At 36.7% G+C, this 24,995-nt stretch overlaps 1 protein-coding gene across 1 annotated transcript; it reads right to left on the reverse strand.

The window, feature by feature from the left end:
- Positions 1 to 5,602: 5,602 nt before the first annotated feature.
- On the reverse strand, positions 5,603 to 10,224 carry LOC114318328 (microtubule-associated futsch-like protein). Its single transcript, XM_028265189.2, has 6 exons — positions 10,060 to 10,224; positions 9,819 to 9,930; positions 7,407 to 7,764; positions 6,658 to 7,138; positions 6,511 to 6,578; positions 5,603 to 5,879 (listed from the first exon to the last, which is right to left on the reverse strand). Exons 1-6 carry the CDS (start codon positions 10,094 to 10,096, stop codon positions 5,838 to 5,840), a joined length of 1,098 nt encoding a protein of 365 aa, XP_028120990.2. The 5' UTR covers positions 10,097 to 10,224; the 3' UTR covers positions 5,603 to 5,837.
- Between the last annotated feature and the right edge of the window lie 14,771 nt (positions 10,225 to 24,995).

Consider the following 24,995-nt stretch of genomic DNA (forward strand, 5'->3'; position numbering starts at 1 on the left):
AGTGGGTAACACCAGGATCAGTGATTGTTTTGCTTGACTGGTGGTCTTGTATGAATTTGAAGAAGAAGGAGTTCAATATTTGGAAGGTGGTCCCTTTGGCTATGTTATGGTCCTTATGGAAACTTAGGAATGAATGCTTATTTAACAATGGTAATGCAGATTTTGCACAGATGGTAGAAAGTTTGAAAGTAAGAATTGCATTATGGGTTAAGTCAAATGTTAAGGGGGTGCACTACACAGTACATGATATTGTCACAAACTTGAAGCAGGTGAGAGGGTGTCTGACATAGGATTAAGGCTGGGCTGTTAGTAGTGTGTAGGTGGAAGGTGGAAGCTGGAAGCTGATCTGATGGCTGCTGCAGCTGGAATGGTCTGAGGCCCCTCCATGGGCCTGCTGTGAGGCTGGTTTCAGGCCTGCTACTGGTGATCAAGGCAAGGTGTTGGCTGCAGGGAGAATAATGTTCTGGTGTTTCCCACTTTTCAAGTCTTGTCTGCAGCATTATGGTGATACCTGCAGATTTGTGGGCTGGATGAGCTACTGGCTTGTTTGCTAACTTTGCAGATTTGCTGTGCTGCCTAAAACAGATTCTGATCTGTTTTGCACTACTGGTTTGTGCAGCCTGGTTGGGTCTCTGCCTGGTTGTGTCTAGATAGCATTGGTTTGGTTTTTGGGTTGCAAAGGTGTGGGAAGAGCTGTAGACTGAGGTGGACAAATTATCTGAGACCTGATATCAAGAGAGGCAAGTTCAGCTTGCAGAAAGAGCAGTCCATCATCCAACTCCATGCTCTTCTAGGCAACAGTTGCAGATGCTGTGATATTGCACAGATTTTGCAGATTATAGTGAGATTATGGATGGTAAGCTGGTCCATGCAGATTGATAGTGATGCTGGTCTAATATGCTCTGCAGGAGGAATGGTCTGATTTATCATTTTGCTGTGGCTGCTGGTGTGTGGATTGTATCATGTTGCTTTAGGTGGATTGTATCAAGCTTGGTTTTCTTTTTTCTTTTCCCTTTCTCTTGCTTTCTTTTGATTGGTTTCTCGCCAATCTTGGGTCAAGTGCTAGCAGATGATTTTGCTTCCTTTGCGGTGCCAACCTAGTTGGGATGGTTAAGGCTAGCGGTGATGCTTTTGCACTTCCCTCTTTATTGATGTATGTTTTATGCTTGTTCTGCTTTCTTCATCAATAAAATTCTCTTTGCTTATCAAAAAAAAAAAGCGAGTCTCACAACATACTCGAGACAAACACACCCTAAATCAACCGTTTCATTTTATTTAATTGTTTTTTGGTGATGATGAATAAGAGCCCTTCAAGACATGGCTACTTTTTTTTTTTTCTTTTTCTTTTTTTGGATTGGCAAAAAGAAATAAGACTTTAATTCTCTAAAAGTCCTATTTATAAATGCTATAATAGCTCAGGTTCTGTCAAAAAAAATTTGAATTAATAAATCATATTTAGTAAAACTGAGAATATTATCAATTTTTCATAATAATGTTCCAGATAATTATTTCACTACTGATAAAAAAATAGAGTATGAGATTAAATATTTTTGTCATTCTACTTATTAGTTTAATTCAACTATCCAATAAAATCAAGAATATTGTCAATTTTTTTCAGTTTTAAAACTGAGAACATTATCAATTTTTTCATTTTTAAAGTTTTTTTTTTCAACTTTACACATCAATGTTTCGTCTTCATGCTTCTTTATAAAAGTTTCCAGTTTTTTACAAAAAAATAATTCATTTTTTTTCAATTTAAAAAATATATATATATTTTTTTTTTCTTTGCACATTTTTTTTTTTTTTTTGAAAAATTGGTCTAGGGTCCCTCTCCCACTTTTCGTAAGGGAAGAGATCCACAAAATTATTTTTTGATGTCTAAGGTCCTCCCATCTATCACAGAGAAATTCAGCCCCCTTCCTTTTGTTTACTCTCACTCGTCACCACGATCAAACACGCACAGAGAGAGAGAGAGAGCCATGTCGCTGGAAGATGTGTTGATGGAGAGGTTTAGGGAAGTTCTCGCGGAGCTTGATCGACGGAGAGAAGCTCTACGGCACAACACAGTCGCCGATGGACAGAGTTCTCAATCCACCTATAACCGATCAAGAGATCATTACGAATCCATCAACCCGGGCCAAATCGCTTTGCTGACTGGCCCTGGCCCAGCTCGATCCATCTCAGCCTGCGACAGCTTCACCATGGCAAGAGGATTGCCTAGCCAAAGCTTGGCTGGGACTCTATTCAATTGCTAACCTCAGTAACTTGCAATCTGTGTTAGTTGGAACATTCTTTCTTTCATGCAATGTGATTACATTTGTATGTTTTCACTTTACTTTTCACCACAATATTATTTACAATCCTCGCAAATAATCAAGAAATTTAGTTTTGATCACATATTGTTACTGTTTTAATTGTGTAGGTTGCTACAGAATAATGTTATTTCTGGTCCTATTCCTGCTGCAATTGGGAAGTTGGAGAAGCTTCAGACACTTTATCTCTCTAGCAATAAGTTTAATGGTGAAATACCCAGTTCATTGGGAGACCTCAAGAAGCTGAATTATTTGTAGGTTTCTGGAACTTTCTTCAACCTTGAGTTGCACCATATATTTCACAATTCAGTACATTCGGATTTTCTCCTTCTTGGAATTGACTCGTTTTTGTTGTGCTTTTTTAAGCAAGTCAGGAAACTAAACAACAATAGCCTTACTGGATCCATTCCAGACACTCTGTCCAAAGTTGAATGTCTCACACTTGTGTAAGTGTTCGCCCCTCTTCACTTTATTTTGTGTAGAACATTGGAGGAGACCTCAGAAATATTCTTTACCATCTTTTGTGAATATTGCTAGAAAGTTTTCACTGAATTGAATTCAGTGAATCAATGGACTCCATCTTAATCAGTCCAATTTTACCAAAGAATTACACTGAATTGAATTTTCTCTGGATTAAATTGAATTTTCTCTAGGTTTGGACCAAAAAATTTCACTGGATTAAATTTTCTCTGTGATGAGATTTGGAGTTTTTGTGTTGTTGGGTAATGGGCTAGCTTGTAGTATTGAGGTGAACCTTTTGCTGGCAAGCTAATTGTTCTTTGATTCGGCTCACTGTTGCTTGGTAGAATATATCACAATTCCACTTTGCAGAAGCCAAGTAAACTCACACTTCTCATGCATATACTCTCATATGATGCACCCTCCAGAAATTCTCTCTATGTATCTTTTCTATATTTTTTGGAAATTTCTCTAGGTTGTGGAGTCCAGAGAAATTCTTCCCAGAAATTCTTCCCAGAATTTCTCTGGGTTGAGAGAATTACTGTAGAAAGGTTTGTCTGGGAATTTCCCTGGGTTGGGGAATTTCTCTGGTTATCTGTCTATGAGCGTGTTCTGGTTAGCTCCTCAGTTCATCATTCTTGGGATTAGAGATGGGTTTACACTTGTTGGCCTACAAGAGTACTTCTATGATCAAATTAGAGTTTTTGAATCTGTAATAGGCTTCATTGCATTTTTCCCCCTCTGTATTTATCTTCTTGATGTATACAAAGTTGCCCATGATGTTAAAACAGAGAAATTTGCCTTCATCTCTGGCATCCCAATCACAGAAATTGGAATTTCTCTGGATTGGAGAGGAAGAATTTCTCCGGTTTGGGTTAGAGAGGGAGAATTTCTCTGGGTTAAGTGAATTTCTCTGGATTGGAGATGAGAATTTCTATGATTTTCAGTGAATTTCTCTGAGTTAGAGAGGGAAATTTCTCTGGGGTGAAGTGAATTTCTCTAGAAAGTCCAGAGAAATGTGAAATTTTCTCTGTGCAGTCCAGAATTTCTCTGGAAAAAATTTCTCTGGGCTGAAATTTCTCTAGATTAATGTTGAGGGACCTTAGACATTATGAAAATATTGAATGTCCTTTATGCTATAAAATCATAATACCAGGGACCTTAAAAAAAACCTGGGTTTTTTTCAATTTGAAAGTTGATATTTTAAAATTTTAAAAATTAAAATAAATGTCAAATTATCATGTTCCTTTATAAATAATAATAAATAATAAATAATCATTATTTGAAGGACAATTCCAACTATAAAAAATTTAATAAGACTTGAAAGTTTTAAAAATCTTAATTAGAATTAATAGAGTATAAATTCATAAATTAAAATTTTTGTGTAAATATCTTAAAAAATAACTTTATTGATGTAAAAAAAACAATGAACTCATCGAAAAATATATCAATAAAGAAAGCAAGTGACATAGCATCACTGCTAAATAAAACCATTCTAAGTTGGCACCAAGCAGGAGTTGAAGAGAAAACAACTCAGAGAGGGAAACACAGAGCAACAAAATAAAAGCAACACACCCAAAAAGCTTGCTGCCACCAAAACCAAAGCAGGGCAACAAAAGTCACCCATCCTAGACATGGCTACTTGGGGCAACCTTGAATCTCTATACAATAAGGCCCCGTTTGGGGTATAATTTTTTTGACTCAAAAAGTATAAAATTCAACCCCAATATAAAAAAATCACATTGTACACATCAATCAAATATTTTTTTTTCACAACTATTAATTCATTTAAAAAAACCATTTCCAAAAACATTCACTTTTTTCGCCTCATAAAAAAGTGAAAAAATTACTCAAAAAACTAAATTCCCAAACAGAGCCTAAGTCTCTATGACAACCTTGAACTTCTCCGGACACCATGGATGACTAATGGTGTGTTTGGTTGGGGAATTTGAGGAGGAATTTGGAAAAGGACAGGAAAAATGTGTGTGATATTATGTGAAACATATACATATTTTATTCACATTTCACCTACCTTTTCTATTTCCCTTTCCAAATCCTTCTCCAAATCCCCCAACCAAACACAGCATAAGTGAATATGAATGAAAATCTAGCAGTTTACTTTGATTATTTCCATATATATATGAAAATGGTCTAGATCAGGAAATCCCTGGCATGTAGATATCTCAGGTAATTCAAGCTTAACCTTCTCATTAATTAAATTATTTACTAATTAATTTAAATATAAAATTACAAATATATGGTGTTTGGACACATCATTAATAATATACATAGGAATCAAGAACCATCATGCATATGATCAAAGCTAAGTAAAAGGAGAGCTAGTCATAATTATAGCCTCATCAGTAATTACCCTATTTCCCCATTATTGCTTGACTAATGAGAAAAGAGAGCTAAAAGCGATTGAAGAGGCGGCTGAGGGTGAAAAGGGGCTGCCGGAGGTGGTGTAGCCGGAGGGGGATCAAGAATATGTGGGGGTGAGGGAGTGCAGAAGAGGGGGGTTAATTGGAAAAAGTGCAAAGTTCAAGGACTTCAGCTATAATTTACTCATAAATAAATAAATAATAACCAATTTCTAATATTAAATTTTTACCATGACAGAATTGGGAAAACAAGTTTGAGTGAGACAGTACCAGTGGTTAAATTGAACTATTTTTTTGGCCGTCAGTCTTCATTTCCAATCAACAAAACAGGCATAATAGTAGGGAACCAAAAATCTTGTTTCAGCAGCAGAATGGCATCATAATTAATCAAAATCGCAGCGCTCTATTTTGTATGAAATCATATTATATCATATGTACACAAATCAAGACTTAAAGAATTACCAAATCAAGCAAAAACCATCAAGTTTAATGATTCAATACAATCTCAAATCACCAACATAATATATATATATATATATATAATTGTATAATACTAAAGGCAAATAAGAAAATTTTAAAAATAATGACTTTATCACGAAACTGAAACACTTCCACCACAGCCCTATTTCTATACAAAATAAAATCGCCCCACTTATAATTCAGTATGCTTGTTGCAAGATTCTGTCTAGACTTCAGTCAAGTTGATCTCTTCCATTGGAGGAGCATCCTAAAACAATTAAGAGAAAGCAAGAGGGGCATATATGTAAATATACAGTCTAACAATTATAGACAGACTACAAACAAAGGTACAAGCTCCCCCTCTTACAGCAGGTATAAGAGAGGTAGAGTAGGTAAACAGCCTCCCTCCTTTTCTGAGGAGAGGTTTGAGGAGAGGCTGATTCTCATGACACAAACATGTGCCAGAACATTGAGAGCAGGGTAAGGATTCTCTATCTCCAAATCTCTGTCTACTATCCCAAACCATTTACAACCACTAGATCATTGAAAATCACAAGGTGCAATAATCTCAAGACCTGATCCAATCGACATGAATGTTTTGGGACAAAGAGACTGGGAGAATTGGGGACCGAGGATCCCATGCATTGGGAGAGGATGGCACTTCCCATGGCTCCAAGTCACAACCTCTTAAGTATAAACAAACAACTCTAATTCAAACTACCCATGTTGGTATGTGCAATTGTGGGTTGTGGTAGGAGAAGCAACATTATCACGACTACCAAGGAAAAACAAAGGGTAAGAATGAAGTGAGCATAACTTAAATCATTTGATACTCAGGGAAAAATGACAACCAAAAGTTCAGTATATTATCACAATGATATTACCAAATTGTATTTTACCATGTTTTCTTTGTTTTCTTGGAGTGGTTCATCTTTGGGTTTGTCAGTGGGCAGAGGACTGGCTGGACCTGTAAAAGTAAACAAGTCAATTTACATAATAGCAAATGTAGTATGAAATTGATTATCTACACATTGGCTGTGGGTTACCTTGTTCACAGGCAGCTTTCTTTCCCTGTTTCGTGATCTTATCCTCGTCTTTATTAGATTCTTGCTTGATTGGCTTTTGGGATATTTTTGATATGCTACGCCCAGCAGTTTCTGAAGTAGTTCGACTGTTAGAAGGATTCTTATTCAAAGATCCCCTATTCTTCATTCGAGGATTATCTTTTTGAGTAGTAACCTTCTTGGCTGATTCTGTGGCTGGAGAAGCTTGAGCGCTAGCATCAGTGTTCAAAACCTTTGGTTTCAGTTTTCCAGTTCCCGTAACAGAGGAAGAGCTGTTGACATCATCATCAGATGAGCGAGTTCCCTCTTCGAGCGCTTGGGAACAGGTTTCAGAGACTTGCAACTGCTCAAAGTTTTCTAATATATTGTAGCTCTCAAATAATTCTTTTGCAGTCTCACCAAGTTCAGCCATGTTATGTCGACGCGTGTAAGATTTCAGCTCATCCCTCATTTTTTGAAGCGGCTGAATCAATTTTTTTAAACAAAAAAAAAAAAAAGAAAAAAAATTAAAACAAAAAACAAAGAAAAAAAAAGAAAGAAAGAAAAGAGTGAAGACAAGATAATGAAAATTTATGGATGACAAAACTAAGACATGAACATAAGCACTGTAAGCCAACTTTACAACAACAAAAAATATTTTGAACTAAATGATATTATCCCAAACAAAAGCCAATAAGAATCCATCTTAGTTATGTTATGAATTCATGCAGGGGATATATGATCTGTCATACCTCACATCCAGCCTCTAAAGCAAGTTTGAAGAAACCAAGAGAGATTGTGTGCTTCGCAGCAGATTCAGACAGCTTAATCTGTGATAGCCAATACGATGCTGATGACAGAACAGCGAACTTCTTTCGGTTTGAAGATTTGGAAACATCAGAAACTGGTGTGTCATTTTTTGCTTGACTATCAACAGACTTTTTTGCTTTAGCGTCAGAAATTGGAGTAATATTACCAACTGATCTTGGAACAGTGCTGACAGTTGGCTTGGCAGGATTAGAAAGCCTTCTAGCAGGCTTCCCCAATTTGTCCTTTGCAGAGAGATCAAGGACACCCACACTCTTACTTATACTTGGTGCAGGTCTTCCTCTGAAAAGATGCATCCCAGGAACAAATCAATAGACTGCAACTTTAGTTAGAAAAGTTGCCATATGGGGAAAAAAAAACTTAACATTCCATAAACTTCGTGTGGCTAGCCCCTAAGGGGATTCTGAAATAATAGTGTTTAGCAGCCCCTAAACACCCACAAAACCTTGCACGGTGTTGTACACCAGCACAAGCAACAGAATTTGCACCGACCATGTTTTAAGAATTGCAAAATTTTCATTTCAGGAAGAGAAGTCATTGAGATTTACTTTTTTTCTAAATTTGAATGGCAGTAAGTCTGAGCAAAAGGCAACTCAAAAAAGCCTTTATTAATGCTAACTTATAGAAGACTGAATGCTTTTTTAGCTTATAAGTATCTGAATGCTAACTTGGCATATTCTGTACTAATCAAACAAATATACAAAACCAAACAAGTAACCCTCCATTTTATTTTGCCAAATCATAGTATTTTCACCCAGAAATGACAACAATAACTTGTAAAACTAACAACAAATCACCAATACCATACCATCAGTACAATCTCTCTTCTAAACCTTTTAATTGATTTTTGTTACAGTTCATATCAAGTGCATACCCAATATCATGCAACTTGTCTCAATGAAAATAACAACCACGTGCAAGCAGGTAAACAATACATCCATAATTTATCACGGATAATTTATATACTTCTCAAATCATGATAATTTCTTAACCATCTAATCTTTTTTTTTTCTCCTTTAAATACTTCCCCATCAATTACCACAAATTACCACAATCAAATCACAAGCCACATTACTAAAAGACTAAAATGTGAAACAGAACACCGTTGTGATAAAATGTTAGTAAAGGTTCCATGTAAAGCACTACTCAAAAGCTTTTTTCTATTTCTTTTCTTTTCTTACAGGTTTGACTCACTCCCACACTCTTTCCCCTTCCACTGCCTTTGGGGTTTAGAATTGTTTCATGTGTTTCTTGGAAACAACTTTATTTGGAGATGAGGAATCATGAAATTCTTTGAATTTTGGATATTTTTTCTTGTTTCTGTTTTTGTCTTGTGTATTTTGTTTGTGTTTTAGTACACACGTCTTGCTGGCTTAAACCACGCTTGCTTCCTTCTCCAATTTTCTCTATTGACTTTCAATTTTCTCTAATTTTGGGATTAAATTGCCGGCAAGAATCAACTCAAATCAATTCCACTAAAACTCTTCCTTCTCCAAATTTCTAACTTTCCAATCTTCTCTAATTTTCAACTTAATTTGCCAGCAATAATCAACTCAAATCGTAATTCCGCAAAATTTGTGGTGAAAACTACATGAAACTCTAAGCAGTTTGAGGATATCATTCTGAATACACAAAACCTAGAATGACAAAACCCAAAGCATATGATGAATATCTCTCTAAGATATATTTTTACATACATATATAAGCTTTCTCACTAACTCATGCTACTTGTAGGGCAACCGATGTTTCCTCACAGTAACTGTACAATCAAATTGAATTCTTAATACCTAGGGAATCACCATACCATTCCATTCCATCTCATTCCAACAAAACAAACAGAGCATTAAATTAAGGGCAAATTTTACTAGTAATCCCTATATTTCACTTCTCATATTATTTTGGTCTCCACACTTTCAATTGGCTCAATTTTGACCCTTAATTTTAAATTTTGTATCGAATTGGTCCAATTGATAATATGATTAGTATCTTCTAAGGAAAATTATTACTAAATTGGTTGGAGTTAAGTCACTGAGTTGAGTACATTTATAATTTTACCTTTAAAAATATGATAGATGACACTTTTTTGCATATTTTTCATATATATATTAAAAAAAATGGCTAAGAATTGTAATCAATTGGATAAAATTGAAATAAAATCACAAATTCAGGATCAAAATTGAACTAAAGGAAATTACATGAACTAATTATACAATGACCAAAGTACAGGACTACAGTTATAATTTACCCTTAAATTAAATACTGTAGAGGCTAGAAAAGCAGGATTCTCTTACAAGTAAGTACATATGGATCAAAAGGGAAAATCGAGAGGTTTTTACCTCTTAGGCGCAGAAGAAGTTGACAATTCGGCCGCTGGTGGCTTCTCCTCCTTCGATTTGGTGGCGGATCGCAGCGGATACCGAAGTATCGATGAAGATCTCCGCGCGTTCGCTGCAAAATCGGGATTCAAATTATACATGACAATTAACACACACACACACACACACACACACACACACACACACACACAAGTAGATACAAACACATTATAGAGGGCGATTAGGGCATAGATTTTGGTACCAGCTGCAGAAGATTGATCATTGACTGAGTCCGCCATTGATTCTTCTTCTTCTTGAGAGAGAGAGAGAGAGAGAGAGAGAGATTACAGAAAATGTAGAAATGCGTTGGTGAGAGAGAGAGAGATTTTTATAGCGCAAGGATTGGAAGTTACTGCGTGGAATGGTTGGGTCAGGGCAGTGATGTGTGCCGCTTGCCATTTGGGCGGGAATTTTGAGAGTACTCAAAATTTCATTTTCTTTAAAAACTAAATTTCATTTCTCTTTTTTAATTTGGTGATTCAAAAAATTAATCAGTATGTTTGGTTAATTTATTTTTTTGAAAATTGAATATTTTATTTTTCATTTTTTTTTGCTTTTAGTGAAATTTTTTTAAAATTTTAGGTAATTTTTTACTTTTTAAAATGCATCTTACATAGATGTATTTAAATAAAAAAATATTTTTAAAATTAATAAACACACAAAAATATGAAAAATGTATTGAATTTTCTTTTTTTTATATATTTTTAATATTTAGTGTATTTTTTTAAAAAAACATAAATATTATATTTTTTAAGTGTATTTATGTTAAATGTGTCTAAAAATTAAAAAATACCTTAAAATATTTTTTAAAAAATCAGTGAAAACAAAAAAATATATATTGAAAATAAAAAAAGAAAATTTCTGAAAAATAAATTCTGAAAATTGAAATCAAACTGAAGTGAATCATATTGTTTGATTTCAGAAAATTGAATTTTTTTTAGTCAACAATTTTAATATTTTAAAAAATATATTTTTTAGATGCATCTAACTTTAGATACACTTAAAAAGTATAATATTTATAAAAAAAAATATTTACAAAATTCATTAAACACAAAAATTACAAATATATATATATATATATATTCGTATTCTTGTATATATTTATTGAATTTTTAAAATATTTTTTCACTGATATTTTTATTTTTTAGGTGCATTTAAGTTATGCGTATTTAGAAAATAAAAAAATTAAAAATATTTAAAAAATCACTAAAAATAAAATCAAAACCAAACAAGAAAATTTAAGGATTTTCTTATTTTTTATTTTTTATTTTTGAAAATTTGACAATATCATAATTTTGAACAATTATACTATTAATAATTTTAAAGACATATCAACCAAAACAAAAAAATTAAAGGCAACAATGTGAATGAAACAATCTTGTTGATAGCAAGTGGCAATCTAAATTTAAGTCGGTGCCTCTTTATAAAATCCTAAATTTCTCATATTTTTAATCTAGATTTTTTTTATAATGAAAGAGGAAGATGGCAGTAATTTCTCCACCTCTCCGATCTCCCTCTCCTCTCCTTCCTCTCCCTTCGATCTCTTCTTAATTTAGATTTAATATATGCCTCATCAGTCTGACCATCATCATTTTATTTTCTCTACCCACAAGCTCAAAATTTAAGATATGGTTTCAGATCCTTTCATAATCTCAATATTGACGCTGGATAACGCATTTGTTTCATGGTAGATGATTACCTTAACCTCAATATTCTATCTTGACCAATGAATGTGGGGTTTTCAGATTCCAAGTTGAAGGCTGCAAATCAATGAAATTTTAGATGAGTTCAGTGGCGACTTAAATCTGTTATTTTTTTTTTGTTTTCTTAATTTTTAGTTTGTTAATATAATAATTCTTCTCGTGTGGATGCTTGTTTCCCTCAGGGCAATTTCTCCTCCCCTCTGGAAGTTTATATTCTTCCTTTTATGAAGGTTGTTTATCTCTTTTTGAGATATTATGATACTGTTATATTAGATTGATCTGATCTTTTATCTATTTTGTAATGAAGATTTATTTCTCAATCTTTTTTTTTTAAAAAAATCTCACCATCTAATGTTATGATTAAATCTTTTTTTTTTTTTTTTTTTTTGTAGGATTAAAGAGCAATACTAGGTTCATATAATTTGTACTTAGAAATTTAAATAAAAAATAAATATGTGGTTTATATTAATTTTAATGATAGAGTCTGGTATAAGAGAATTTGAACTACATAATAAACTTAATTATAAATTTAATCATGCATAAAATTAGAAACACATATAATTGCTGCACCAAAAAATGGATTAAATTTATTGTTACACTATTTTTAGGGCTGGTTTGGGATGTGGATTGGCTTTTGCTTTTTTGGCTTTTTTATTATTTTAGTTTGGGGTTAAAAAATCTCATTTGGGATAAGTGTTTTTTGACTTTTGTAACTTTCATGAGAGAAAAAATAAAATGATTATAGTTTGGAAGTGATATTTTGTCTTATTAGATTAAAAAGCTTTTTTTTGTGACTATTTTAACCACACAAAAAAAAAACACATTTTAACTATCACTCTTTTTCTTTAATTGTGAGGACATATAGGATTCGTTTGACATATCTTTTGGGGGTCAATAAGATAAAATATTACATCTAAATCCTAATCATTTTATTTTTCTCTCACAAAAACTTAAAAAGCCAAAAAACTCATTTAAAATAAGACTTTTTAATCACAAACTAAAATAACAAAATAATTAAAAAACTAAAAAATCAACCTACATCCCAACCTAACCATACTTGTTTTGATTATGTGGCCCTACCTTGAACGCCTCTTCCTACTGCATGGTTCCACTCCAGTCTCCGGCGCTCATAAATCATGGTAATTCAAATTTCAAATTTTAAAACATTTTAGACCGTTACAACTTACAACAGACCGTTACAACTGACAACTGATGATTAGCGTCCAGTTAGGAAGCTAATTGCAAATGTTTGGCCCAAAATATTTTTCCATCCTTATCCTGCCTCGTATGATGGACGCCCACAAAAACAAAATACAAAATATTATTCAGTAGGTTTATTTTCAGTTTTTAAAATTTATTTTTCAGAAAATTTTATTTTCTTATTTTTTATATTTTTTATGTTACTAAATTTCTTTCATATTTAAACAATTTTTTTTTTATTTTTAAATACATCTAACGTGAATACACTAAAAAAATATAATTTTGGTGATTTTTTTTTAAATACCAAATATACCAAAACAATATGAGAATTCAGTATATTTTTGTGTATCTATTAATTTTTTAAAATATTTTACTTTTTAAATACATCTAAATAAGGTGCATCAAAAAAAATAAAAATAATAATTAAAATTTTAAAAATATTCACTAGAAATAAAAAAATATGAAAATAAAAAACTTAATTTTTAAAAAAATTAAATTCGAAAAATTAAAACCAAACACACATTGTTTGGGAGCATGCTCTTTTAGTAACTTTTTGATTAAAATATGAGAATTTTTAGTTTTTTACGAAAAAATATGTAAAAAATAAAGAGAAAATAGAATATTTAACTTTTAGTATAGATTATAAATTTTTTGATATTTTTATTAATTTTTTGACTTTTAAACTAAAATAATTACTTACCAAACGAGGCCGGTTTCCTTTTTGGCCCACATTTACCTTTCAAAAAGTCATTGCATGTTAATCGAAAATATTTGAACCATTTCGATCATGCCATTCATTCATTGTAATTTCCATGCACACAACTTAGGGTGGACATCGGTCCAGCCCTATTTATTTAGGTTTCGGAAATGTTATTTTAGCTTATATGGTTGGATTGGAACAACATTTTCAGTCCAAAATATTAATCGATTGGGTTTGGAATTTATTCTTTCAACTCGGTCCTATTTAATTAATTATTTATTTATAATTGACGTGTATAAGCCCATAAAGGCCACGAATCACCTATGGACAATCCAAGCTCATCACTTGGAGCCCAATGCATAACCCAGTTGGTAAGGTCCAGGACAGTTGGAGTCCAACATGGCATAAAGAGCCAATGACATTCAGACACACGGCAAGAGAAAGACGAGCCACATCAGCAGACAAAGATCTGTAAAGTTATTGCCACTGCACATCACCATTAATGCAGTCCATCACAGCATTTATTACGACAACACCTCCCCGTCGGAACAGGACCTCCTTACCCTGAACAAGGTAAGCTACAGAATAGGCTTTCGGCGAGGAGGGCAGGTCGGAAGGGACAGCGAAATGATTACCAAAGGATATAAGCAAACGTTGAAAACAAGAAGAAGGTTAAGTTTTTCTATCTCTAATCTCTACCTCTATACTCTACTTCTCTTCCTAACTTGCTCGTCGGAGGAGGGTTCACTGGGGGACTACCCCGTTCCCCGTTGAACTTGCTTGCAGGTTATCTGGTAGGCTTGACCATTTGGACTTGGGCTTGAGAAGCTGGGACCAGTCCGATCCATTCACCGGGACCAACTGTATCATCAATAATATATTAAAAAAAATTTGGATCTACACGTTCTTTTTATTATTTTTATTAAAACTCACATTTATAGTGATGTATGATTGAATTTATTTAAAAAATAATAATAATTTATAAACAAAAATTTTAAATTTATAACAATTTCAATATATTTATTTAAAAAATATAATGTGTGATTGAATTTAATTATGAAATGTTTAAATTTTTTTTAAACATATAGCCCGATGGGTGAGTTTGGGATTTAAAATTATTTTTTGGACCTGCCTTAGGCAAATAGGGTCGGGTCGGGCTTGGAAAGACATAAAGTCTTGGGTAAATTACAATTACATCCCCTAAGTTTTATTTAAAGTACAAATTGTTCCCTGTAATTTGAAAAATTACAAATAGGCCATTGTTAGGATTTTTTATTTAATAGACTTAACTAAAAAAATGAAATTCATATTGCTCTCCTATACAATAATAAATAATAAAATTACCTAAATAATTAATTGAAACATATTTCTAACATAATTAAAAACTGTTAATTGGCTTGATAATTTATTAATAAAAAGGACGATTTGTTAACTATAAGTCTCAGGAGGTGAAATGTAATTTCCAAAATCACAAGAGACGATTCATATTTTAATTAAATCTTAGGGGAGTATTTATAATTTACCTAAAGTCTTTTATTATGTAGTGTCGATCCGGCCCGATATTTATCCACTTCTAACATAACCCACAAAAAATAAAATAAAATAGTGTGATTGGTTTTATTTTATTTTATTTTTATTTTTATTGGTTGGTCGACAAAGATTAAAAAAAATGAAAATTGGCAAGAAAACTTGTTCGCAAGTGTTCGAGCTGAAGTTCAAATATGCTAGTAACCGTGATGTGAGGAAGGACCCTTATCTTAACCACAAGGAGAAAGGGAAGAATGTACATATGATTGGCTATCTTGGTCATGTGAGCGATCAAGTGCACGTGGCATCCTACTATGATGAGTTAGAAGAAATCGCAACTGGCCAGCTCCTTGAAACAGTACCTGCGGAGGCAACACTCGCAGAGGGTACTCATGCCCATGCCTTGCAAAACTCTATCAAGTTTCATACCTTCTTTGACCAGCTGGGGCTAAGTCAAGCCACCAGGTTAGAAGCAACAAAGTCCCTCATCAACATCTCTGAAGTGCACCATACTGAAGTTGCTAAGGCTAAGGAGTATGTGCCTTGGCACATCCAGGAAGATTATGGGGCCAATACTTTTTCAGAGGCAGACAGAGCATACCCATTTCCGTATAACCGTTCTCTTTTTGTCACAGCTTATATCAATGATGTAGAGTTAAAGCGTACTTTCCTTGATAGTGGAGCGTCCATAAGCATTATCACTACTAACACCTTTGCAAAGACTGGTATCCCAGAGTCCAGGATGGTCCGCTAACCCATTACCGTGGCGGGTTTTGATGGCAAGAAAAAAGTTACTAAGGGCCATGCTGTAGTAGACTTAGTAGTTGGCAAGATCCGCTCTGCAACCAAGTTCCATGTGATTGAAGTGGACACAAATTACCACAGGATACTTGGCAGAGCTTGGATGCACCGATATGGGGCTATCCCGTCGAGTGATCACCAATGCGTAAAGGCAAAGTTGGAGAAGCACACAGTGACCATAAATTCGTCTGAAAAGCTATTTGGAGTAAAAGAGGCACACTATTCTAATGTAGTTTTCTTTATTGAGCTGTCAACGGATGAAACTCTAAGGACTGGTAAGGTTGTAAGGGTAAAATTGCCGAAGTTGGAAGACATTCGAAATGCAGAGGCTGCTCTAGAAAGTAGTGGGCAGAAGAGGAGCAGCGAGTCCATAAGTCCTTCGCCCAAGATTGTTAAGGTGCGCGAGGGCGGCAAGATAGTTTACTACCTATAACGGTCTTGGGGGCCAGACTTCATACCTTGAAAGGATGGCCCCGAGACAAATAAATGTGATGGCAATGAGTCCCAAGAATGGTTGGCGGAAATGCTTAAGCCTGTCTCTGAATGCATGTAAGATAGACCCAAACTGCAGCAGGAGGTTCTTGCAAAGGTCAACCTCAACGACTTACCAGGGCAAAGCAAGCCCATGTTTATCAGCGATATAATAGCTCTAACAGCTAAGGCAGAATTGATAACAATACTGAAGCGGTACAGTGACGTCTTTGCTTGGACATACGATAAGATGCCTGGTCTTGACCCATCTCTTGTCACCCATCACCTTGACACTTTCCCCAACTCTAAGCCAATAAAGCAGCATGCTTGAAAGTATCACCCTGATCTCGAAGCAAAGATTAAGGTAGAGGTAGAGAAGTTGCAGAGGGCCAAGTTCATTGAGTCTATACAGTACCCCAACTTGGCTAGCAAATATTGTGTCTGTGAAAAAAAAGAACGGCCAGATCAGGGTCTGTGTAAACTTTCGCGACTTGAACAAGGCTTGCCCAAAAGATGAGTTTCCATTGCCCAATGTTGACACACTTGTCGATTCTACCGCGGGCCATCCGATGTTCTCCTCCATGGACGGGTTTAGTGGTTATAACCAGATCAAAATGGCACCAGAAGATGCGGCAAAAGATAGCTTTCAGAACGCCCTTGGGAAATTTTTTCTATACACTGATGCCTTTCGGTTTAAAAAACACGGGGGCAACCTATCAACAGGCTATGATTGCAATGTTCCATGACATGTTACATCATGAAGTGGAAGTGTATGTGGATGATCTGGTGGTAAAATCTACTGAGGCAAACCGCCACCTCTGTGACTTGGAAAATTTTTTTCAACGTTGCCAAAAATTCTGCTTGAAAATGAACTCTCTCAAGTGTGCCTTTGGAGTTACCGCAGGCAAGTTTCTTGGCTTTCTGGCACACCAATGGGGGATTGAAATAGATGGGGATAAAATCAAGTCAATCATGGAGATGACACCGCCACACTCTCAAAAAGCCTTGAAGAAGTTCCTAGGCAAAGTGTCATACCTGAGGAGGTTCGTTCCAGCCCTTGCTAAGATAGCCTTTTCCTTTGGGACATTACTGAAAGGGAATCACAAGTTTGAATGGTTGCAAGAACACCAACAGGCATTCGATATGGTGATGCAAGTACTTACCTCTCCACTTACAATAATTGCCTCACAACCTGAAAAATCTCTACTACTGTACCTCACTTCTACACCTCGGTTTATTGGAGCTCTACTTGTCCGAGGCATAGACGGTGTTGAAAAACCAGTCTATTATATCAGCTACAAAGTTAAAAGTTCTGAATCATGGTATACCCCAATTGAGAGGCATTATTTAGCCTTAATCTTCACGACGCAGAAGTTACACCACTATTTTTTGGCACACCCGATCCAGGTTGTAACTAGGAGTGATCCAGTTCGCTACTTATTGAGCAAGCCCGCTTTGATGGGAAGAATGGCACAATGGATTTTGGCTCTCGTAGAATATGAAATCACTTGCGTTATGCCTAAGGCTATTAAGAGCCAAGCACTTGCGGACTTGCTAGCACAATTCCCATCTAGTGAACATAAATTTGCAGAGGTACCCCTACCTGGTGAGGTCCACGCCTCAGCAGCAGCGGTTAAGACTTATTAAGATTTAAAATTTGATGAAGCCTCTAGAGCTGGGAAAGGTGGAGCTGGCATAACACTAACAAGTCAAGAAGTAGAGAAGTTTCATTTATCATATAAGCTTGACTTTGCGTGTTCAAACAATAAGGCTGAATATGAGGTGTTGATACTAGGTCTAATCGCTGCTCAAAAGGAAAGCCTCCGTAAGTTGAAAATTTGGGGTGACTCCAAGTTAGTTGTTAAGCAAACAATGGGTGATTTCGCTTTGAAGGAGCCCCTGTTGGCCCCTTATCACACCATAGTTCAAAAGTTGCTCACTTAGTTTAAGCATGTCCAAATCCAGTACACCCCTCAAACACACAGTCGTTTCCCCGATACCTTAGCTACACTGGGGCAAAGGTGGATATTCTAGATAATAGTATATCCATCATCATCGAGAAAAGAATAACACCAACAGTGTTAGCCGAAGAACATACAGAGCAAGATGCTGAGGGATGGAAAACAGATATAATCCAACAGCTGAAAACAGGCCAGGGAATAATCAGACCAGCAAAACTTACATCATTCTTGCTCCTCAAAGGAGAGTTGTATTTTTGTGGTCCTAACAACCTACTAGCAAGGTGCGTCAATAGATAAGAAGCAACTTACAGACTTAAGCAAATTCATGCTAAGTCTAGCGGAGATGGAGATATCAGTCTATACCGACAGATGCAGAGGCAAGGGTATTACTAGCCAAAGATGGAAAATGAAAGTACGGAGTTGTAGAGGCAATGTGCAAAATGTCAGTCCCATCCTAAAGAAAAAGAAGCCCATTTCTTAAGCAGCGAGGAATGAAGGCAGTCGTATATTAACTATCTTGGAAATGCCACACTGCCTGAGAACAAAGCCAATGCAATTTGAGTTAAGATGTGGGCCCTCCGCTTCTTCCTTGACCAAGGCAAGCTGTATCGCAGAAGCTTTGAAGAAGAACCTTTAGCGTGTTTATCAAAAGATGAGGCAAACGAAGTGCTGAGGGATGCCCACTAAGCAAAGCATTAAGGAGCGCAGCGATCATATGGGCACCTTATTCACCTCGGCTACTACTGGCCGACAATGGAAGAAAATGCTAAAAATTTTGTAAGGAGATGCCAATCCTGCCAGAAGTTTGGAAACTTGATACATACACCGACGGTTGAACTGCACAACATCAAAATGCCTTACCCGTTTCATACTTGGGCATTTGATCTTGTAGGTCCTATAGTGCAGCAATCCAAATGCCACAGATGGATACTTGCAACGACTGAAGTTAGTACCAAGTGGCTAGAGGTTATACTAATGAGGAAAGCTGATAAGGCAGGAGCGGCCAACTTCATCAAAGAAAACATAATTTATAGGTTTGGCATATCCAAGGTGATGTTGTCTGATAATGGGGCCCCCCCTGTGAACTGCCATGTGGGAAGATTGTTGGACACTTATCAGATCAAGCACCACAAGTCTACCCTGTACTACCCGCAAGGGAACAGACAAGCTGAGGTAACCAACAAAACCCTCATCCGAATACTAAATAAAATGATGGATGAAGTATGGGGTACATGGTTCGAACAACTCCCCGTAGCACTTTAGGCATATAGAACGTCAAAGAGAAAGCCAACTCAGGTAATCCCATTTTCCCTAGTATATGGGTCTGAAGCTGTGTTACCAGTTAAGTTAGTAGTACCCTCAGTAAGGATGGCTATGTTAGCACACTTAGTTCCAGACAGCAAGAAGAATGACATAGAGGCAGCCGAAGAAAGAAGATATCAGGCCTCACAAGCAATGGAAAAGTATCATCAATCCATAGCTTACGCCTACAATCAATCTGTTCAACACATGGAGTTTAATGAGGGGGACTTAGTATGGAAAACAGTAGATGCAATCATGCGAGGGCAACTAATCTCCAAGTTCTCGCCAAGATGAGAAGGCCCCTACAAAGTTGCTGAGGTAAGCAATAGCGGGTATTACAAGTTGACAAGAGTAGATGATGGGTTCAGAAAAGGAGTTTTAAAGTTTCTCTGTTAATACTTCCAAAGCAAAGTGTAAGAAAGTGTCATATACTTAGTAAACTTGTTACTCTTGTAAACATTTAGTCTAGGGAAAGTTTTTCATACTTAGTGAAATTTCATCCTCGTAAAAACGTAGTCATAACGAAGTCCTGTTCATAGCAAGAGTTTTGCTCATCCTTAGAAGACATGTAAAGACAATGAAAGGAAGGCAATGAAGTAAGACTCAATATCTTTGCTTCTCATAAACATCAAAGTTTTCCATAGCATGATTACAATGTTCAATAGGAAAAGAAGAAAGAAAAAAATATAGCAAAAGTACAAAGAAAAAGAGCCATAACAAAGTTACGATACATCAAATCAAGCCCTTCATGAGGGAGTCCATCAGGGTCACATCCCGAGGCAACTAAGCAACCAGCGCAGAGTCCTTTTCTTTGAATCGAGCTAGGTTCTGCCAATGCTGCTCCAAGGCACACTTACACTCTTTGATAGTCTCCTCTAAGGATGCAATCATCGCCACGTTGTCTGCATGCTCAAGGAACCCATTGACTGCCTGAAGCCTATCCCTTATCCACGATAGGTCCAAACCATTCCTTTCAAAATCACTCAGATTGGCCTCAGCACTTTCCATGAACTTGCTGGGAGTTGTTAGAATCTTCTTAGTAGCAAGGTCACGAATGAAACTAGTAAGTGACTCCAGTAGCGCTGTCTGCACTATAGAGCCAGGAACGTTAAAAGCAGTAAATGTGCCAGGGTGTAGCGCCTGGATGCGGACAAGAATAGGAACAGCTTCGGAGGAGACCCAATAACTTAGAAAATAAACTTTTCCTGAGGACTGAGGGGACTCTCTCGCACCACCGCCAACTTCAATTACTGAAGGGAGACTGGCAGAGCGACCAAAGGTCTGAAGGTGATGCACTTCCTCTGAAGATGACTGTCCACTGGCATTAGAATGAGTAGATGCTGGGAGGCGACCAGGCGAACTGACCTCACGAGAAAGGCCAAAGTTGCCTGCACCATCATGTTACTCCGAAAATAGGTCGTCCATATAATAGTTTGAAACATTCAGATCTAGCACAACAGTGGTGTCTATGTCCACATAAAAGTCTAGTGATCCCCCAAGATTAGTTGGCACCTCAGGGAAGTGAGTGAGGTACAGATCAGTGAGTTGCTCAAAAGTTGTTGAGGTAATTGGGCCAGAAGCATCAGCAGCAGCAGTAGCACTATGAGTGGCCAGGTTGGCAGCTACCTCTGCAAGTTAGGCCAAGTTTGGAGGACCCACAGTAGAAACAGCTGCTACATCTGTACCTCTCTCAGCAACTTGGACATTAGGAAGTGGGATCTGTGGAACAAGTGGAGACTTAGTGGACTGGGAAGAACCCCCAAATACAGCTCCCAATGAGGGTGGTGCAACTTCTAATGGCTCTCTTATGGCACGCTCCTCTCTCGGAGTCTCTAGAAAAAAATCATCCTCGCTGACGAAGAAACGGTCAAAATGAACAGAATCAGCAAGGTTTGGAGGTTCTGCACCCTTTAGAACTACACCGCCTGCTGCAACTTCCACAGTACAGGAGACTTGTTCGTTTTCAGCAAGGGAGGTATCACGACCTCCGTCAATGTCTGCAACTTCAGTATCTGGCTCAAACTTAACAACTGGCTCAGCCTCAGTAGTTGGTTCGGCTTTAGCACTTGGTTCTTCTTCAACGTCTGGAAGTACCATTCTGCGAGTTTTGAGTCTTATGACCCTTGAAGCAATAGGAAGGTCATCATGGTTGTCTGAATCTGAGGAAATTTCGATGGTAGTAAAAGAACCTCTGGGGCCCAAAGGTGGTATAGCCGATAGGCCCTAAAAAGGAAAAAATCATGTGATTACTAAAGTAAAGATAAAAAAGCCCAAAGAAGTATAAAAAAATGCAGAATATTTCCCTTCCGGAGTCTCTTCCTACTTGGTGAGGCATGGGCCTATAGACACCTCATTTTTGACCGTCCTCAAGACTTGCACGTCATCGTTTGAACACCCAATGATTGCGCATGCTCGTGTTCGTTTTGAGTCTCTGAAGGTCTCAGCTGAGCGCCTTACCTTGGAGCCTCTCAACTTGTCTGTTTTGTGCTTGGTTGTGGACCAAGAACTTTTTGCTTTGAATCTGGAGAAGAGGATGGCTTGTCGGCTATCTCCAGTGTCCATCGGCCATGGCTTGTGCCTGCCGGCCATCAGTGGTGGCCGATCGGCCACTACTGATGGCTAACGGCCATTTTTCTCATTTTTTAGATATTTATTTGCCAGTTGGTGCCAATTGTTGATCACTGAGTGTATCCTCCATACACGTGTATGGAAGGATGAAGCCAAGCTTTTGGCTTATTTTTATATATAAGGGGAGGTCCCTCCCCCATTTTGAGGATTCAGAAATTTTAGAAGCAAAATTTCACTCTCTCTCTCTCTTCCTATTTAGTGCTTGAAAGTGAGTTTTCTTTACATATTTGCATACAACCCCTTAGCCAAACACCTTCACCTTGGAGTTAAGGTCTCTTGAAGCTTGGTTTGAGGTCATAAGCTTGGTTTGAGCTCAGAATTAGTGCTGTTTGTTGCTGTACTTCAAGGGTAAAGCCTTACCCTCTTTAAAGTTTTGTTTTAGTTGCTAGTTTAGTCACCTTTGCATGCTGTTTTTGGCCTACTTTTCAACTACAAAAACCTCTGTTTTTAAGGTTTAAAAATAGTGGTTTAAGGTCTTTTTGGAGTTGGGGGTGGTCCAGTTTCTTTTGTTGCCTATTTGCTAAGAGTTGTGCTATATTTTCAAACTTTTCAAACAATTCGTTTTTGGCCTTTTAACCACTGAATTCCAGGGGAATTTCAGTGGTAGAAAGTTGGTTTTGAGGTCCAAACTAGGAGGGGGTGGCCTCCTCTCCTTGTATCTTGTTTGCATGTGTTGATGGCCTAACATATGTGCATGTATTTCTACCTTTTTGAAGCTTAGTTCAAGCATGTTTTAGGCTTTACTTCGACATGCTTTACTCTGTTTTTGGCTGGTTGGGTCACTTGTTGCTTGCTTTTTGTACTTGTAATGCAATCATGCTTACTAGCCTAGCATATTTGATGATTTAGCCTATTGTTCTAGCTTGTGTTAGCTTAACTCCAACACATTTTTGCTACTGATTTAGCATGCTTTAACTCTGTTTTGAGTGGTCTTGGTCCTTTGAGGCTTGTTTTCATGGCTATAATGTAGTTGGCCTCACTAGCTTTGTGTTTCAAGGCCTTCAACATGCTTTGCTTGGGTTGTTTGCATGCCATAGCATCATTTAGCATGTATTTCAGTGCATAAACCTCTATCACACTCTCTCATACTTCACTTCTTCATTGCTTTTGAGGGTTATGCATTATGCCATGTTTGTGAGCTAACATGTGTGCATGTTCTCCTAGTTTTTTGAGCTTCTATCTCAGCATGTTTAGACCATTGTTTTGGCATGTTTTAGCTCTATCCAAAGCTGGTTTGGTCATTTAAGTTTGGTATTGCATGCCTCTAGTGTAGTGTTCTTCACTAGTTTTAATGTTTTTGGCGCTTAACATGTTGTGTATATGTTGCTTACATGTTTAGCATTATTTTGCCATGCCATTTCAACACTAAAAGTCTGCAACCTCCCTTATTTATTCACTTTTCCTTTTATTTTGAGGGTTTGTTAGCCCTAAGGTTGTGTTTAAGCACGAGTTAGAGTTTGTGCTCAAATGGCTTTAACCCTCTTTTGAGGGTTCCTCCTAACTAAAGGCATGATCTCTCTCATGTCTTAAATCATCCCTTGGTTGACCCCTCTCAAATTAGAGGACTTTCACATTGAACTTAATCGGTTAAAAGATTAATCGGTAATGTAAAATGTGTAAACAATATGAGCAAAGTAAAACATGAACAAAATAAGCATTTGCGTTGCATTGAATGTGTTTGGATCGGACATTAATCCAAACACGAGGAATGAGGGACGTTTCATACTCAAAGTGATGAAGCGTGTCGCATTTCTTGGTCGTCGTCACCATTGATCATGCATGATAGGATAGTGGCCATTCGAGTCTTATGTGTGCATTTATTAAGATTGTACAAGCTTGGTCCTTTGTCCATCATGCATTGAGATGCTTGATTGGTGGCTTAAGAGCCAAGTGCCATACTCCTTTGAGCTTGAGACATAATAAGGAGGTGGCAGTACACACATTCCTTGAAGAATACACTGCTTTGCCTCTGTTTGCTCTCCATTGCAGCAAAAAAGAGAATTCCAGGGAAAGGGTGGCCGACCGGCCACCAGTGGTGGCCGACAGCCACAAATAGTGGCTGACCGGCCAGTGACAGTGGCCAACAGCCACCTATGGTAGCCGGCCGGCCACCAATTGAAGAGTTGTTCAATGTGTTCTTGTTTTGGAACAAAGGCAGTCTGTTAATTGGTATGAGGTTTAGAGGTCAAAACAAAGTGCAAACAGAGGCATCCAAAGGCAAGGCGGTGGATTTTCGGGAAGAAGCCAACGGAGCATGCATATCTCTCTCGCCCGCGAGGCCACTTTATCGCTCTATTAGCTAGTTGTAGCTAATTATTACATGTGTTGTAATTAATTAATTCAATTTGTTTTGTAATATTTTAATTAACTTAGCATAGCTAGTTATTCAATTGTGTTGTAATAATTAATTAGCTAAGTTAGTTAATTAGTTTGTTTTGTAATAATTAGCTTAGCTTAGATTAGCTTAGCTTATTTATTTGGACCTTCCTTCGTGAGGGCATAATGTTGTAATAAGGGTGCGTGCGTGTCTTCCAACCTCACTTTTTTCTCCCTTTTACTTAACCGCTTTCGATGGTTAGTTTAAGGTCATGTTTTGATTAGCATACCTTATGCTTGCATGTTTGCATCATTCATTTGTATTGCATGCATCGAGCTCGACGCATCATTCAAACTGCATTGTATTTCAATACTTATTTGAATACGTGTTTCAAAGCATGTTATCAAATTGTTGCATTCAAATGTCATATTAGTAGCCGAGCCTGTTAATTCATATTGCATGTGTTGCATTAGGCATTTTAACATAGTTAGGATCATGCTTTGTTTCTAACTAGCTTTTGTTTTGGCT

The sequence above is a fragment of the Camellia sinensis genome, chromosome 15, assembly GCF_055761805.1.
Source record: "Camellia sinensis isolate YWXY chromosome 15, ASM5576180v1, whole genome shotgun sequence".
NCBI lineage: Eukaryota > Viridiplantae > Streptophyta > Magnoliopsida > Ericales > Theaceae > Camellia > Camellia sinensis.